We start from the raw sequence: 16599 nt of genomic DNA, 5'->3' as shown, positions 1-16599 counted from the left end.
CACCACCAGCACGGTCAGCAGGGTGAGGAACACCAGCGTGATCACCACTGCGGGGCAAGCACAGGTGGGACGGGACAGGTGATTTCTATAAACTCCTGCTGAGCCCGTGTTATCAATTGTTGTGTTGTGATTTCAGAGTTTACCTCAGATCCCTCCCCTGATAATTCCCTCCCAGGTGTGTCAGCCACCTCTCCTTTCCCCTCCCAGCACTGTCAGTCCTGCAATTCCAGAGTGATTGGCAGATTCCAAGGATGCCCTCCACCCCCGGGGGGCACTGGGACATCCAGGTGTCCTTTGTCCCTTGAGACCTCCCTCCTGTACCTGCCTGGTGGCTCCCTGCCCCTTCCCTGCCCCTCTCCCTGGGGTTAAAAGGAGCAGCACCCACGGGGTCAGGAGTTCTGCTGGAGCTGGGGCTGGGTTCAGAGAACAAAGCTCTGGATCCAAACCCTCCATCAGAACCGACTCCTTTCCTTCACCATCGCCCTAAAGCTTCTCCAGCAGAGGGAAACCTGAGGAGCAGCCCCTCCACAGGAGGAAAATACATCCCAGCACCACCAGAGCTCCTGCCCGCCTGGACTTGACTCCCTGAGCCCAGCTGCAGCATCCAGCCAGCCAAAAGTGTCCCTGGGGTGAAACACCACCCAGCCATGGCCAAAAGTGTCTCTGGGGTGAAACACCACCCAGCCATGGCCAAAAGTGTCCCTGGGGTGAAACACCACCCAGCCATGGCCAAAAGTGTCCCTGGGGTGAAACACCACCCAGCCATGGCCAAAAGTGTCTGTGGGGTGAAACACCACCCAGCCATGGCCAAAAGTGTCCCTGGGGTGAAACACCACACAGCCATGGCCAAAAGTGTCCCTGGGGTGAAACACCACACAGCCATGGCCAAAAGTGTCTGTGGGGTGAAACACCACGGTTGCTGCTGTGGATCAGCACCAAGGGCCAGACAAGCTCAGGCACATCCTGCCCAGCTATATTGGTAATTATTCCAATATATTAGCCAATTTGATTGATAAGGAGAATTTATTCCATAATTCAAGTACAGCTGTAAAAAGGCCACAAGCGAAGCTCAGACCAGCGCTGAGCCAGGCTGACAGCGCCGGCTGAGACGGGGGGGCACTCGGGCCCCTCTCCTCTGGCCATCCCCAAGACACAGCTCTCACAAAGGCTTTTCACACATGCTCCCAGCTTCCCCAGGTTGTCGGGCGGGTTCTCTGCCTTGTATTGCTGACTCATCCTTTTAGCACCTCACGGAGTTTTTCCTTCTTTTGCTCGCCGCTTCTGGCTGAGAGTCCCAAAACTGGGACATAATCACCATGTTAGCGGAAAAGTCTGCAAGGTACATTCAGGTCTTTTTTATTGTCAATATTCAGATTTATCCTATGGATGTGCACGTCGAAGCACATTGCTGGCTGTGGTCAGATGAAACAATGCTGTGGAATTAACATTTCATTCCGGCCCGGATGTGGCATATCGCGTAAATCTTCATCAGAGGTGAGAGGAACAGCAGATTGTCTTTCCAACACCAGCTTGGGTGCTAGCATGATAAACCAGCACTGGAGCGAAAGAAGAAACAATGGGAAGGATTCCACTGATTGATAAATGGGAAAAGATATTGGCTTGTACAACAACAACTTTAGGTTGTGATAAATTATATAGGCATGCGGAGATGGAAGAACAATGGGCAAGAAAAAATCCCTAATTCCCAGACGCATTTATTAAAATCTTTAAAGGGAGGTGGTACCTTAGTAGGGGGAATCTCTGGTATCAGGAGCATCTGGGGAGTTGAACCTCCCAAGTACCTCACCCCAAGGGAAAAACCCTAAATTCTATTAGAATTTAAAATTGAAAGGAGCGAGGAGAGGATTGTACATAGAGGAATCTCTGGTATCAGGGGCTGGGAACTCTGATTTTTATTTCCTCCCAAGCCTCAGGAAACGGGGAAGAGAAGAATGGGAAATGTGTCGGGGGAAAATGGGATAAAAAGGGGCTGCGTCTTCCACAAAATCTGAGAGGACCCAGGGGAATGCCCATGCCCTTGCCTTGATTGGACTATCTTTTTAATGTTTTTAATAAAGCCAAAAAAAAGACTCTCTGTTCTCCTCTTTGGACACAAACCTCTGGTGTTTGTGGATGAATTTTCCTAACAGAGGGAATTTCCTGGACCCTCCTTTGGTGTGCCAGGATTTTCACCCGGGGAGATTACTGTAGCCTGTAATAGATGATATGTATAAATTTGTGCTGAGGCTACAGTAATCTCCCCAGGTGAAAATCCGGGCACACCAAAGGAGGGTCCAGGAAATTCCCTCTGATGAGATTACAGCGATATGCACCAAAATCCGGGCCTGAATGAAATGTTAATTCCACAGCATTGTTCATCTGACCACAGCCCAGCAATGTGCATTCGACGTGCACCATCCATAGGATAAATCTGTGTCTCCTGGAATGTACATTGCAGATTTTCCTCTAACAAGGTGAATTATTTCCCAGTTTTGGGAAACTCTCAGCAAGAGCGGCAGCAAGAAAGGAAAAACTCCGTGAAGGTGCTAAAAGGATGAGATCAGCAATAAGAAAGCAAGAAACCCTCCCCGACAACCCTGGGAGCTTGGAAATGTGTGAAAAGCCTTTGTGAGAGCTGTGTCTTGGGGATGGCCAGAGGAGAGGGGCCCGAGTGCCCCCCCGTCTCAGCCGGCGCTGTCAGCCTGGCTCAGCGCTGGTCTGAGCTTCGCTTGTGGCCTTTTTACAGCTGTACTTGAATTATGGAATAAATTCTCCTTATCGATCAATTTGGTTAATTAATTTAGAGCGCAGGGCTCAGCCGGCAGCGCCCCCGGGGAAGCGGAGCCGCGGCCTCACCTGCGATCACGGCGGTGTCGGCGTCCTCATGGCCGGGAGGGGTGGGAGCCTTCCTCAGGTACGGGGTGGTCGGGTCTTCCTCGGGACAGGGAGAGAGGGAGGTCAGGGAGGGCCTGAGCCAAGTGGAGAAGGTGGGAAGTGGCCGGAGAAGCGGCTCCAGGTGCTCACCTGAGCTCAGGTGGGGCTGATCTCCCTCCATCGCATCGGCGCCTTCCGGGGGAAGGTTTGGGGTCCTTCAGAGCTGCCAAAAATAGCGATAAAAGCGGTGAATTCCCACTCAACGCCCCATCCCCTGGGCTCAGGTGGGGCTGGGATCCCTCCTTCCAGGTGAGGCTCAGCGTTCCTTCGGAGCTGCCAAAAATAGGGATAAAAATAGAGATTTCCCCCAAACCGCCCGAAAGGCTCCGCGCGAGGGGGGTGGTGCAGCACCAGTAACGCACTGGAATTACTGGGGCTGGGGTCGCAGCCGGGGCAGGGAAGAACCAGCCCCTGACTGGATTCACTCCCAGATTCTGAGAGCTTCAAAGTGCCCGAAAGTCCTTGAAAATGCCCCAAATGCGGGGCTAGAGCTCGGTGGCGCAGCCGGGACGCGGAATTGCCCGACCCACCTTGGCTGTGACCGATGGGGACCCCCGGGGCCCCCAAAGTGTCCCGGCGGTGGCTCCGGGGCGCGGGGCCGGGCGGCTCCGGGGCGCGGGGATTCCGTGACTCAGCGCGGTCGGAGCGAATCAAATCCCATTTGTTTGGGGTTTTTTAAAAAAAAAGAGGAAATCGAGCGGCGGGAGCGGGGCGGGGCCACGGCCGGGCCGGGAGCGGGAACTGGGGCTGGGGGAGCCCCGGGAACTGGGACTGCGGGAGGAGGGAATTGGGGCTGGGGGAGCCCCGGGAACTGGGACTGCGGGAGGAGGGAATTGGGGCTGGGGGAGCCCCGGGAACTGGGGCTGCGGGAGGAGGGAATTGGGGCTGGGGGAGCCCTGGGAACTGGGGCGGGGGGAGCCCCGGGAACTGGGGTTCGGGGAGCCCTGGGAACTGGGGCTGGGGTTGGTGGGAACTGGGGCTGGGAGAGGTGGGAATTTGGGCTGGGGGAGCGCCGGGAACTGGGTCTGGGGGAGGTGGGAACTGGGGCTGGGGGAGCCCCGGGAATGGGGCTGGGGGAGCCCCGGGAACTGGGGCGGGGGGAGGCGGGAGCGCCGGCAGCACCCCGGGGGGAGCGGGAGCCGCGGCCTCACCTGCGATCACGGCGGTGTCGCTGGGGGCGCCCCGGGAATTGGGGCTGGGGGAGGCAGGAATTTGGTTAGAGGGAGCCGGGAATTGGGGCTGGGGGCGCCGGGAGCTCGGGCAGTGACCGTTCCCCTCCCGCAGGGCACAGGGAGGGGCGGGACCCGAGCAGGCAAAGCCAGGCTCGGGCTGGCAGCAGCCACCCCCTCCTTAAACTGAGTTTTACTTAAAATCAGCTCTGCTTTAAACCCAGCTTGGCTTGAAACCTGGTTTTGCTGTAAGACCAGTTCTGCTTTAAAACTAGTCCTGCATTAAACCTTGCTTTGTTTCAAGCTTGTTTCACTTTAAACTTTGTTTTGCTTTAAACCCAGTTTTGCTTGAAACCAAACTCTGCATCAATCCCAGCTTTGTTTTAAACCTGATTTTGCCTTAAATGCAGCTTTGCTTTAAACCCAGCTTTGCATTTAACCTGATTTTATTTCCAGCACAATTTTGCCTTAAGCCTCATTTTACTTTAGTCCAGTTCTATGTTAAACCCAGCTTTTCTTTTAATTTAGTTTTGCTTTAAACCCAACTTCACTTTAAATCCAGCTTTTCATTAAACCCAGCTTTGAATTAAACCTGATTTTACCTTAAAACCAGCTTTCCTTTAAACTGAGTTTGCTTTAGACATGACTTTGCTTTAAACACAGATTTGCATTACATCCAGAGTTGCTTTTATCCCAGTTTTGTTTTAAACTCGGTTTTGCTTTAAACCCAGTTTTGAATTACATCAAATTTTGCTTTAAACAGTTTTGTTTTCAATTCTGTTTAGCTTTAAATCCAGTTTTGCTGTAACCCATCCCCTCATCAAACCCAGCTTTGCTGTCAAGCTCCCCCAGCAGAGCTCTCCAGGCCTTTCCCAAAGCCAACCACGACCTTCCCACGGAGCAGCTGCAGCTCCCGGGCGGCTTCAGAGAGAAACTGGGATTAAATTCCCCCAAAGAAACTGGGGTTTAAGAGAAGAAGAGGAAAAGGCGCCACTGGGTGGAACGGGAGCTGGGCTGAGCTTTAGGAAAGGTTTCTTGGGAAGAGCTTGGCATTGCCAGTGAGGAGCACAAAGCGGTTCTGGGCCCCAGCACCCCAAAAGCGCCATCCCGGGACCCACAGCACCTGGGGATGGAATGCTGGGACTCACCAAAGGTTTAACCCGAGTTCAGTCTGAGGGAAGGGTTTCATTTCCATCCAACCACGCGTGGTGGTGGAAGCTGAGCTCCTGCTCCCTCCCGGGGATGGTGGGAAGGAACTCCCCGAGCCCTGCGCGAAGGCTCCAGGGCTTCCCAAAGCCCTCGGCATTTCTGGCAGTGCCAGGCCGGGATCCAGCCCGGAAGGGGGGGACTGGCAGCGGCAGTGAATCATTCCCATCCCGATGGATTTCCGTGTGGTTTTAAAGCAGGGTTGGGAAAAACCCTCATCTTCCTCATTCCTGCGCTCCGGCCGAGCGGCTCCAGAGCCGTTCCCGAGGGAAACCCTTCCCCGCTCGGCTGCTCTGATCCCAAAAACTCCTTCCAGGAGCACCGGGGATGCAGCCCCCCAGTTCCCATTCCCATCCCCACTCCCGTGCCCGTTCCCGGTGCCTGGAGGACGGGAGGAGAAAACCGTCCCTACAGATTTTTTAGGGGAGCTTGGCAGCGCCTTCACAGCCCCTCCATTCCCATTCCCGGCGGATGGAGGATGGGATCACCAAACCATCCCCCCAGGCTTCTTTCGGGGTGCTCCGCAGCCCTTTACTGCCCCCCCGTCCCCTCCCCAGCGGGTGGAGGGCGGGATTTGCTGCTCGCCCTCGTTCCTTCTCCCTCACCTTGGGATGATCCCCTGGGACCAGCACTTTGCTCCCGCTGTTTCCCCCTCAGCTTTCCTGCCGGATTTCCTGCTTTCAGCCTCTCCCTGTGGCAGGATCCAGCCTTTTCCTTCCCTCCCACCCCAAATCCAGCTGGAAAAAGCCCGGCCGAGCCCCGACATTCCAGCTTCACCCCGGCCCGGCTGCACACACTCATTGCAGGGCTGCGGTGCCTCCGTGTCCCGATCCCTGTGCCTGGAATTTTGCGTAGCCACCCCCTGAAGCCCCCAGGGGTCGGGAATTTCGGGGGGGACATCCCGGGATCCAGGTCCCACTCCTGCAGCTCTTACCTGCCGGCACCATGTGCGGCTCCAGGTGAAGGCGTTGCCTTTTCCTACCTCACCTTTCCAGTTCGGCTGGAATAAGGATCAACCCCCAGGATCCCTCCCCTGTTTAACCCCTCGCTGGCTGCGGGGCAAACCCATCATCCCGGAGAATGGGGGAATTCTGGATCGGGAGAGGGGAAAATTGGGGTGTTTTGTGGTTTTTTGGCACGACAGCGCATTTTCCGGGAGCTGCTGGAACAGGCTCGACGCCTTTTCCCTGAGTCACGGGTGTTGGAGTGGGGGAGAGAGTGACGACCCCCAACCTTCTCCCCCTACGCTCCTCAGCCACCCCAAATCCGCCGGTGGGCTTCCCCCGGACCCTCCACAATCCCAGATGGAGATTTGAGATTTTTCCACCTTTTCCATCTTTATTTGGGACGGGATGGGGGCTGGGAAATACTTTCTGGGGAATGAATTTGGGGAAGATGCCACATTTCCCGTGGGATCACAGGGCGCTGAGGAACTCGGGGGGATCCTGGGGGCGGTCTGCAGCACCTGAGGGGTCCCTGCTCGTGTCCTGCTCCGGTGTCCCGGAACAGCCCTGGGAGAGACACGGGGGTGGCACCGGCACCTCGTGGTTCCGCTGAATCCCACCCAAAAGGATCGATCCCCCGCCCGTTGCACCCGCCTGGGTTGGGGGTCCAGGGGGGCACCGGCCGCTCCCGGGGCCCGGCTCCGCGGGGAGGGGCAGGTCCGGCCCCACCTGCGGCAGAGGGTGTCCCACGGGCTGGCTTTGTCCCCCGGGCCGGCCCCATGTTCCCACATCCCGCCCGGGTGTCCCCAGCCAGGAATCCCCTTGGGTGCGTTCCTCGCTCCCACCCCGGCCTCCCTCAGAACTTTCCCGCCTGATTTTCGCGCACCTCTGCCTCGGCATCCGCCGACTCCGCGCTGTCCCCGGTGTCGCCGCGCTGTCCCCGCTCACCGCCGAGCTGGCACGGCTCCCGGGGACACGCCGGTGCCGCCGCCGCGGGACCGAGGGCACCGCAGGGGACAGCTGCCGTGGGGGACGGCGACACCGCGGGCCGTGCCCGACCCTCCGCGCTGGTGGCCGGGCTGTCCCCTGCCGTGTCCGCGGCTTTCCCCGGCGCTGGTGACAAGGTGCCAGCGGCCTGGGCGATGGCCTCGGATAAAATCAGTGACGCCAGGGAAGTGGCGATGCCCTCGGCCCCCCCCCGCGCCCCGCTGTCACCCCCCGGCTCCGCGGCTGTCGCCGATGGCTCCTGACCAGGGGACAGAGAGTCGGGCTTGGAGATGGGCTCCGGGGGCTCCTCGCTGGACACCGACCCTGTCACCGATGTCGCCTGCTCCGGGGGCTCGCTGTCGCGCCCGGGGCCCGGCTCCGCGCTCTCCTCGCTGGACACCGACCCTGTCACCGATGTCGCCTGCTCCGGGGGCTCGCTGTCGCGCCCGGGGCCCGGCTCCGCGCTCTCCTCGCTGGACACCGAGGCCGTGTCCAGGGAGCCCCCGCTGGCGGGCGAAGCCGGGGGGGGCCCGGGGGAAACAGCCCCCAGCTCCGCGTTGGTGGCGCTGTCGGTGGCAGCGCCGCCCCCCCCGGAAGACCCCGGTGTCACCTCCGCGTCCAGCACGGGCGCCTTGTCCGGGCAGGGGAACATGGCCGGGGGGCTCACGGGAGCCGAGATGACCAGAGAGCGGCGGTTGCTGGGAGGGGGGGGGCAGAGGGGTTCAGCTTGGGGTGTCCCCAAGCATCCTTGGGGTGTCACCATCCCAGCTTGCAGGGGACTCTTCCCCATCCAGCAGGACCCCGATAATTCCCCAGGCCCACCAAGAAGCACCTTCAGCCCATCTTTGGCAGATGCCCACCCACCCCAGGACTGTGGGACCCGATCCTCCATCACATTTGTGGGGGATGGGGGCCCAATTGTCCCCTTAACCCCCCATGTGCCCTCATCTCCCCGAGTGTTACCTGGGGACACCTTTGATGATGAACACCTTGCTCGAGTGCTGCTTCTCCAGTTTGCTCATCACCTCGTACAGGTCCCGGCTGAGCTGGGGAGGGGGGACACAAACACTTCAGGGGGCCCCCAGGTGCGCCCCGGGGGCTCAGCCGGGCCCCCAACTCCTGGGGACACCCCGAACACCCTCGGGCTGCTTTGAATGAAGAAATGAATGAAATGAAGAGCAAGGACTCTGGAGGGGCGGGGAACAGCACCAGTGTAGCCACCTGGGGACGCCTGGGGACACCTGAGGACGCCTGGGGACACCTGAGGACACCTGGGGACACATGGTGTTGCCGGGGGGCAGGGGAGGTGTTTTGGGGTGCCTTCCCCACCTTGCTCATCTCCTTGTAGAAGACGTCACGGAGGTTGGAGATGTTCTGGAAAACGGTGACGTAACAGGCGAGGCGGCTGCAGGGGACAGGGAGGGATCTGGGTGTGCCCCACGATGTCCCACAGAGGGGACACCAGAGGGGTCTGGGGGTGCCCCACGATGTCCCACAGAGGGGACACCAGAGGGGTCTGGGGGTGCCCCACGATGTCCCACAGAGGGGTCTGGGGGTGCTCAGTCACCTCCCACCCATCCCCCCCACTGGGTCCCCAACTCCGTGGGCTCCACATGGAAGGGAAGGGGAATGTCCCCTCAGGGCCACCCCATGGATGCCACGGAGCTGTCACCTCCCACTGTCACGGGTCCCCCAGGACCTCCGATGTGTTCCCAGGGGGGACTTTGAGGAGAGACCCATGCAAGTTCTTCCCTGCGTGGGGGGACGTCACCCACCTGATGGCACCCATCCCAGCCCGTGTCCCCCAGCCCCACAATGTCCCCCAGCCCCACGATGTCCCCCCGCCCCTGTTGTGTCCCCCAGACCCACGACATTCCCCAGCCCCACAATGTCCCCCATCGCTGCCATGTCCCTCAGCACTACAAGGTCCCCCATCCCTGCTGTGTCCCCCAGGCCCACAGTGTCCCCCAGCCCCACGATGTCCCCCTGCTCCTGCCGTGTCCCCCAGCCCTACAGTGTCCCCCAGCCCCACAATGTTCCCTATCCTTGCTGTGTCCCCCAGCCCCACGATGTCCCCCACCCCCCGGTCCATGATGTCCCCAAGCCCTTCCGGCGTTCCCCAGCCCCATGACATCCCCAGCCTGACCCCCCACGGCGACCTCCATCCCCGTGGTGTCCCCAGATCCCTGCAGTGTCCCCCAGCCCCCTGCAGGTGGCCGAGCCCCCGCGGTGTCGCCGGGCGTGTGACAGCGCGTACCTGCCGTACAGGACGGGCAGCTCCTCCCGCAGGTCCCTGTTCAGCTCCTCAAACACCGCCTGGGCTTTATTGAACTCCTCCTCGGCCTGCGGGGAGGGACGGGGGGGTCGTGGCTTTGTCCCCACGGCGAGGGGACTGTCCCCACATGGGAGCTGTCCCGGGGAGCCCCAACCTTGGCGATTTTGGCCTCGTCCTTTTTCTTGGCGCTCTGCAGAGCCTCCAGGTGGTGCCGGGCACTGTCGTAGTCCACGAGCTTCCGGCCCCGCTTGGCGATCCGCTCCTGGGGGGGGACAGGTGAGCCAGGACCTCCCGGTGCTCCCCGTGTCCCCAGCCCCGCCCGACAGCGCAGGGGGGCACCTTAAAGTCCCCGAACTGAGCCAGGTAATTCTCCATGAGCCGCAGGGCTTGGTCAACCAACTTCGCCTCGTAGTCCTCCCACAGGAGGTCATTGCTCTGGGGGAACAGGGACAACAGTGACAGCCAGGACCCTCCAACCCCCCCCGGCTTCAAAGAGACCCTTGGGGACACCCAGGGCTCACCTCCGCGATGGCCCGGAGTTCCTCGTGCCCGTCCCACTCAGGGCTGTAAATGTCCTGCAGCGTCTCGGCCACTCTGCGGGAGCTCTCGTGCATCACTGCGGGCACAGACACCCGGAACGACCGTTATCAGTGTCATCATCATCGTCATCATCATCATCGTCATCGTCATCGTCATCATCATTGTCATTGTCATTGTCATCATTACCATTGTCACTATCACTGTCACTCTCATTGTCATTGTCATTATCATTTATTCCTTATTAATTTATTATCATTATTATTTATTCTCTGCTGTCCGTTGTTGTTTATTAGCCCACGTGCGTTATTTTAAATAATTTATTCTCTCTATTATCCCATATATAGCATATATACAATAGATAACGTATGTATTATCTGTTTTTCTACTTAATATCGTATATATAATATATATCCCATATACATGATATCTATTATCCTACATACAGTATTATTATAATATTAATATTATGAATAATTAATACATTATTAGTATTATTAGTATTACTATTATTTATTATTAAATTATATCATTAATATTATCATTTATCCGAAAATTTTTTAATATATATAATTTTTATCTCTCTATCATTTTTATCTCTTTATTATCCCATATGCATTTAATAAACAATGAGATATAAAAATATATATTGCATTTGTCATATATGTAAGATATACATATCTATCTCATCTATAATACATTATCTATTATCCCACGGATAGTATTTTACTAACTATTTTCTCTTTATTATCCATTAACAGCTTACAATCTGTTTATTCTCAATATTTCTTTTTATTTATTCTTTCTTTCGATTGAATACTGGTTTTTAATGAATAATCTATGCATTGTAGCACGGTTTATTTCCTCAGCTATTCCTTAGTTATTGTCCTGGCTCCGCCCCGGGTCCCTCCCCCTCCCGGCTCTCCCGGGCCCGTCCCGGGTCGGTCCCGCACCTCTCACGGCTCCCACGAACCCCTTGAGCTCCTTGTAGAGTCTGTGACCCTCGCTCTGCAAAACACGGCAGCGAGGGGGGATCAGGGCTGTCCGCGGGGCTGGAGGGGGACAGGGACCGCCGGGGGTGTCCCCAATGTCCCCGGTGTCCCCCTGTCACCTGCTGCAGCTGGAAGTTGTAGGCGCTCTGCTCGAACTGCTCGTCTTTGGTTTCCACCGTTTTGCCCAATTTTTGCAAAACCTGTGATGGAAAGAGAGGGGAAGAGGCCCTCACCACTGCTGTGCCCCCGGGCCCCCCCAAAACCCCCCTGAGGGGCTGCTGAGGGCCCGGTGGGGCAGGATTGATGTGGAAATGCAAAATCTCACTGCGTCCCTCAGTGCTTTTATTTCTTTCAGGAAAATGGTGAATTTTCGGGTGCCAATCTACCTCCCACCCTAAATCCTGCAGTCCTGTGCACCCCAAAACACCCTGAGCCCCAACTGTGGGGCACAGGGGATGCCATGAGGAGGATGAGGAGGGTCTGAGGCTGAAGGAGAGCTGAGAGGCTGCTCTGGGTGGGGGAGATTGGCGCATCCAGGCTGAACCTGCTGGGAAGAGGCTGAGTCTGGGCTGGGGCAGCTTTGGGGTGTCCGGGAAGAGACTGAGCTCCCCTGGGAAGAGTCTGGGACCAGGCATGAAGGAGTTTTGGGGTGCCCAGGAAGAGGGTGACCCTCTGGAAAATGACTGAAGCCAGATGGGGGGAAATTCAAGGTGTCCAGGAAGAGGATGAACTCCTCAGGAAGAAACTGGGCCAGGCAGGAGGGATTTTTTGTGTGTCCACAAACAGCTTGAACCCCACAGGAAGGGGCCAGGGCTGGGAGCAGGGAGCTTTGGAGTGTCCAGGAAGAGGCTGGGGCTGGGTCAGAGGGAGATTTGGGATGTCCAGGAAGAGGTTGGGTCCCCTGGGAAGAGGCCAGGACTGGCTGGGAGGGAGATTTGCAGCGTGCAGGAAGCAGACAGAGCCTGGCCCGGGATGATTGAGCCATGGGAAAGCCAAACTTAGCACCGAGCCCCAGCCAGGAAACCTGGGAGGGTGAGGGTTTGAAAGGGTCTTTGTGTCACCCCCAAAAGGGGACTCACAGCTACTTTTGGGGGAGAGGAAAGGAAAGAGGCCCCCCCAAAGTGCCCCAAAGCGGCTGAGAATTGCCCTGCTCCTGCCGCTTCCGCAGCCCTTCCCCCTCACTTCCTGTGGGCCCCAGCTGATCTCTCCAACCTTCCTGGGACCCCCGGCCATGCTGGGTCCTGCTGGGCACCCTCGGTGGTAGCCAGCCCAGGGACCCTGTGCCACCACCCCACAGCCCCCCATAACCCCTACAAGGCGTTTTGGGTGGAGAACCCCCCGGCATTAAGAAAGCCAAAGTATCTTGAGGAGCTTTGGGAGATGCCATCCTCCAAAGCCTTGGAGCGACGACGACGTTGACCCAGAAACCCCCAAATTCCCACCCTCTGAGCACCCAAAGGTGCTGAGCTGTGCCTTTGGGCCACCTCGGGAGCACTGAGGGGGGAAAGAAGGACAAACCCAGTCAAAGGTGGGATGTGGGGGTGGGTGGCACCTCCGTACCTTCTCCTGGGCACGGCTGAAGTGCTTCTGGACCTGCCTGGCGAAGAGCCCTGCGCTGCCGCTCCTGCCCTCGGCCATGGCCCCGGCGCGGCCCCGCCCGCAGCCCCGCAGCTGCCGTTGGAGGGTTCTGCTGGAGGAAGTTGGAGGCGAGGCCAGGCAGCATCCGCTGCTCACCCCGGAACCCCCAAACCCCCAAAAGGCTCTCCTGGAACCCAGCCAGGCCACAGGGCTGGGGGGCCATGAGGATCCAGCTGGGAGGGACCCACAAGGATCATCCGGGCGGCTCCTGGCCCTGTGCAGGACAACTCCAAAAGGTCACTGAAGGCAGAACCCAGATGTTCAAGGCTGTCAAAAGGTCCCTGACCTCTTGGATCGTGGAATCACCAGAGGCGGGAGGGACCTGCAGGGATGTTAAAGGCCACCTGTTGGTTCAGCAAAGGACAACCCCAAGACCCCAAAATCCAGGAGTGTTGTCCAACAGCTCCCAGATGTCCAGACTCATGGAATCATGGATATCCTGAAGTGGAAGAGACCCACAGGGAAATAAGGACTGTGGAGCATGGGAGGTGGATAGGACACAAGTTGTGTGTCACACACTTGTCCCTGCACAGGACAATCCCAAAAAACTCAGTAATCCACAAATCCCACCTTTTTAGCCCCAAAATGAGTGTAGAGCCCTTTGTGCCACAGCTGGGGGCTCAGCTTTGCCTTGGGCTGTTCCTCTGTGGGGCGGAGCCGTTGCTGCCATCCTTTCCCATGTGCCCTTGGTGCTGATAGAACAAGCATGGAATTGCTTGGAAATTGTGTTCCTGGGACGTTTCATGTTTTCCTTGGAGATAAGGGTAGAACGGCAGCAGGTGCTTTTTATTTCCATCATTTTTTTTTTTGACCTGGTTGACCCCATGACCTCCGTGATCCCAAATGCCAAGGCCTGTGCCTCATGTGCCAATGTTCCTCATCGAAACAACCTCCATTTGAAGTTCAAGGGGGAAAAATTGACAGAGTTTTGGCCAAAACCCCGGGGTTTATTTCAAACCCCATTGCTGCTTCCTCCTGCACCAACCTCAGGCCCCATGGAGGCCGAGCCCGGCCCTGCTCCAGCGCTGGCTGTGCCGGGGGCTTGGGGAGGGGCTGAAGGTCGTGCCCTGTTGGTGCCTCAGTTCCCATCCCCAAAGTGCCAGAGTGGCTCCATGCAAGCCCTGGAAACCATCCCACGAACCGAGGTCACGCAGAGCTGTGGCCAAGGCCTCCTGGGGCTGAGAGCGAGACCCAGCGGTGACACCGCTGCGGGACACGGGGGCAGGAGGTGCCAGCGCAGGGCACGTCTCCCTGGGTTGCAGCGCCGAGGGGCGCTCGGGGTGTCCCTGGGGTGCCCGGGCGCCGTGTGTGCTTTGGCACAGGGGCCAAGGCCGCTCGCCGGGGCCGCGGCACCTGCTGCCCTTCCCGCGCCGCCTCCCGCGGCCCCGTTAAAGTGCCCGCGGGGCCGGCCCTCGGTCCCGCCGCGGACAACGCTCCACCATGATGCTGCAGCTCGTGCTCCTCGCCGCGCTGGCCCTGTGCGGTGAGTCCCGCCCGCAGCCTTCGGCCTCGGCACCCCCCGAAAGGCCCCTTGACCCAACCCCGGTGGGACTCACGCCGTCCCTCTGTCCCCAGGGCGCTGCTCAGAGCTGGGTCTCGATGGCATGCAGCGGGTGGTCGGCGGCAACGAGGCGCGCTCGCACGCCTGGCCCTCCCAGGTGGGTCCTGCCGGCGTCCCACGGCCGGGCCCGGGGCTCCCCCCGCGCCGGGACCCCGCGCTGAGCCCCGGGCCGTGTCTCGCCCCCTCCCCAGGTCTCCCTGCAGTATTACTCCGGGGGCAGCTGGCACCACACCTGCGGGGGCTCCCTCATCCACAGGAACTGGGTGATGACTGCCGCCCACTGCGTGAGCAAGTGAGCGGGGCGGGGACCCCCCTTCCCCTCGCCAAAGCGCCTTTGCCCCAAAAACCCTGCCAAGGAGATGTTCCGGCTGCCCCAAGCACCAGAGCAGCCGCCCACGGAGGCCTTTGGGGCTCCTCAGGCTGGGCCTCCGCGGGGCTTCTCTGGGAGCGTCCTCTTCCCGCTCGGAGCCTCCCGGAGTAGCTCACGCTCGGGGTGCCCGGAGCTCGGAGCTGACGGAGCGCTTTTGCACCTTGCCGCCAGTAACATGAACTACCGGGTGGTGGCCGGCGAGCACAACCTCAACAGGAACGACGGCACCGAGCAGGTCTTCGGCGTCAGCAGGATCATCGTCCACCCCTACTGGAACAGCAACAACGTGGCCGCTGGGTAACGCCCGCGGGAGATGGGGGATCTGGGGGGAGCCCGGCCCGGGTTTGGGGGGCTCCTTGTAACATCCTCTCCCTCCGCCGGCAGCTACGACATCGCCTTGTTCCGCCTGAGCAGCTCCGCCACCCTGAACAGCGCCGTGCAGCTGGCGGCGCTGCCCCAGGAGGGCACCATCCTGCCCAACAACTACCCCTGCTACATCACGGGCTGGGGCCTGACCCGCAGTGAGTGACGGGCTCCCCCCGACCCAAACCGCCCGGGACCGGCCAACGCCGGCAGCCGCGGCAGCGCCCGGAGCCCGTGACGGCCCCGGGAGGCTCCGCTCGGGGCTTCGCTCGGGGCTCGCAAGTGCCCGGCGCCGGCGGGGCCGTGCCGAGCCTCGGGGTCACGGACGGGGCTTCGCTCGGGGCTCGCCGGGGGCCGCGGGCTCTGCTTTGGCCGGGCCGTTCCGGCGGCTCCGAGGCGGCGCTGACCGGCGCCCGCTCCCCGCAGCCAACGGGCAGCTGTCCAGCGTCCTGCTCCAGGCCTCCCTGCCCATCGTGGACTACCAGATCTGCTCCAGCCCCTCCTACTGGGGCTCCACCGTCAAGAGCACCATGGTGTGCGCCGGCGGCGACGGCGTGCGCTCCGGCTGCCAGGTGCGCCCGCGGCCCCCGCGCTGGCCCCGCCGCCCCCGGCGCCTCCCGCAGCCCCGGCTCACGCCGCTCCTCGCTCCGCAGGGCGATTCCGGCGGTCCCCTGAACTGCGCCGTCAACGGGCAGAACCAGGTGCACGGCGTCACCAGCTTCGTGTCCAGCCTGGGCTGCAACGTCGCCCGCAAACCCACCGTGTTCACCCGCGTCTCCGCCTACGTCTCCTGGATCAAAAGCGTAAGGCGGCCGCGCCGAGCCGGGCCGGGCCGGGCCGGGCTCAGCCCCGGCGCTCTCGGGACACCGCTGCGCCGGCCCCGGCTCCGCGCGGCTCAGCCCGGCCCTTCCTCCCTTCCAGGTCATCGCCCAGAACTGAGCCGAGCGGGACAAGCGCTCGCTGCCCCGCGCCCATGGCCATCCCCTCACCGCCCCCCGCCGCGCTCCGGGCGTCTCGCCCCCGAGCCGGCCTCAATAAAATCTCTCCTCCCGTCTCTCTGCCTCCGCGCTGCCTTGTCCCGCGCCCGCCCCGCTCCCGCACCTGCCCTTCCCCGCCTCCTCCTCTTCCTCACTCCTCAGGGAACAGCCCTGGGGAGCGGGAGCTGCCTCCGAGCACTCGGGGCAGCCCCAGCGTCTGTGGGATGCCGGAAAAGGGGCAAACGCTGCAAATCCCCTTCCTGGGCTCCAAGGCGATTGCCCCTTGGCAGCGCTGGGGCACACAGAGCGCTCGGGGCAATCCCATCGCTATGTCCCCTGGCTCTTGTTCCATTTCTCTTCCCAAAATTCCCTCCTTGGCCATGAGAGGTGTCAGATTCGGGAACTGCCACCCTCTCGTCCCTCAGCTGCGTCCTGGGGCTGTGCCACAACCCCCCAGCCTGGGGACACACCACCAGCACCAACGTGCCCCAAACACCCGGTTTGCACCCAAACAGACGCTGCTGGGTGGATCCAGCGGCTGCTGGGAGTTCCTCTCACCCCTGGCTCGTGCCCTGCTGAACAAAACACCCGCGAGTGACGAGATGGCTCTCCCAGCACCGGGGTGGCCACAGGAGCAGTGGCTGTG

The 16599-nt window shown here is 60.1% G+C and overlaps 3 protein-coding genes across 6 annotated transcripts in view; 1 reads left to right on the top strand and 2 right to left on the bottom strand.

The window, feature by feature from the left end:
* The window catches only part of POU6F1 (POU class 6 homeobox 1), a 26481-nt gene extending 23426 nt beyond the window's left edge, over window positions 1-3055 (bottom strand). The window contains 3 exon segments of the mRNA XM_050984799.1: window positions 4-47; window positions 2857-2931; window positions 3025-3055. Coding sequence (XP_050840756.1) covers window positions 4-47; window positions 2857-2931; window positions 3025-3055 — 150 coding nt within the window.
* BIN2 (bridging integrator 2) lies at window positions 1-12726 on the bottom strand. 4 transcript variants are annotated; one of them, XR_007779632.1, is made up of 12 exons: window positions 12605-12726; window positions 11164-11244; window positions 11006-11060; window positions 10037-10131; window positions 9855-9950; window positions 9670-9777; window positions 9498-9583; window positions 8570-8645; window positions 8204-8286; window positions 7140-7938; window positions 3025-3097; window positions 1-47 (listed from the first exon to the last, which is right to left on the bottom strand). XR_007779632.1 is itself a non-coding variant. In XM_050984019.1 (11 exons), exons 1-11 carry the CDS (start codon window positions 12680-12682, stop codon window positions 3092-3094), a joined length of 1563 nt encoding a protein of 520 aa, XP_050839976.1. In that variant the 5' UTR covers window positions 12683-12726; the 3' UTR covers window positions 2938-3091. The 4 variants fall into 4 exon arrangements, 2 of the variants coding, with proteins under 2 accessions (XP_050839976.1, XP_050839975.1); XR_007779633.1 differs by lacking the exon at window positions 1-47 and adding an exon at window positions 2905-2931; XM_050984019.1 differs by lacking the exon at window positions 1-47 and having other exon boundaries at window positions 2938-3097.
* A 1399-nt stretch (window positions 12727-14125) lies between these two features.
* CELA1 (chymotrypsin like elastase 1) lies at window positions 14126-16030 on the top strand. Its single transcript, XM_030232392.2, has 8 exons — window positions 14126-14165; window positions 14258-14340; window positions 14435-14535; window positions 14785-14910; window positions 14998-15134; window positions 15403-15548; window positions 15630-15779; window positions 15898-16030. The coding sequence occupies exons 1-8, from the start codon at window positions 14126-14128 to the stop codon at window positions 15913-15915; spliced, it is 801 nt and encodes a 266-aa protein (XP_030088252.1). The 3' UTR covers window positions 15916-16030.
* The last annotated feature ends 569 nt before the right edge of the window (window positions 16031-16599 follow it).

This window comes from Serinus canaria, chromosome 25 (assembly GCF_022539315.1).
Source record: "Serinus canaria isolate serCan28SL12 chromosome 25, serCan2020, whole genome shotgun sequence".
In the NCBI taxonomy this organism is placed as follows: Eukaryota; Metazoa; Chordata; class Aves; order Passeriformes; family Fringillidae; genus Serinus; species Serinus canaria.
This window is presented reverse-complemented; position numbering and strand designations above follow the sequence as displayed.

Bases quoted from the DNA above. Each gene is read 5' to 3' on its own strand.
- BIN2 (XM_050984018.1), bottom strand. From the start codon at position 12,682: ATGGCCGAGGGCAGGAGCGGCAGCGCAGGGCTCTTCGCCAGGCAGGTC. The intron at 10,132-11,005 runs GTGCGGGACCGA...CTGTGCCCGCAG, and splicing joins GTTCGTGGGAGCCGTGAGAG to TGATGCACGAGAGCTCCCGC. The intron at 8,646-9,497 runs GTACGCGCTGTC...TGTCCCCTGCAG, and splicing joins CTGCCCGTCCTGTACGGCAG to CCGCCTCGCCTGTTACGTCA.
- CELA1 (XM_030232392.2), top strand. From the start codon at position 14,126: ATGCTGCAGCTCGTGCTCCTCGCCGCGCTGGCCCTGTGCG. The intron at 14,341-14,434 runs GTGGGTCCTGCC...CCCCCTCCCCAG, and splicing joins CGCACGCCTGGCCCTCCCAG to GTCTCCCTGCAGTATTACTC. The intron at 14,911-14,997 runs GTAACGCCCGCG...CTCCGCCGGCAG, and splicing joins AGCAACAACGTGGCCGCTGG to CTACGACATCGCCTTGTTCC.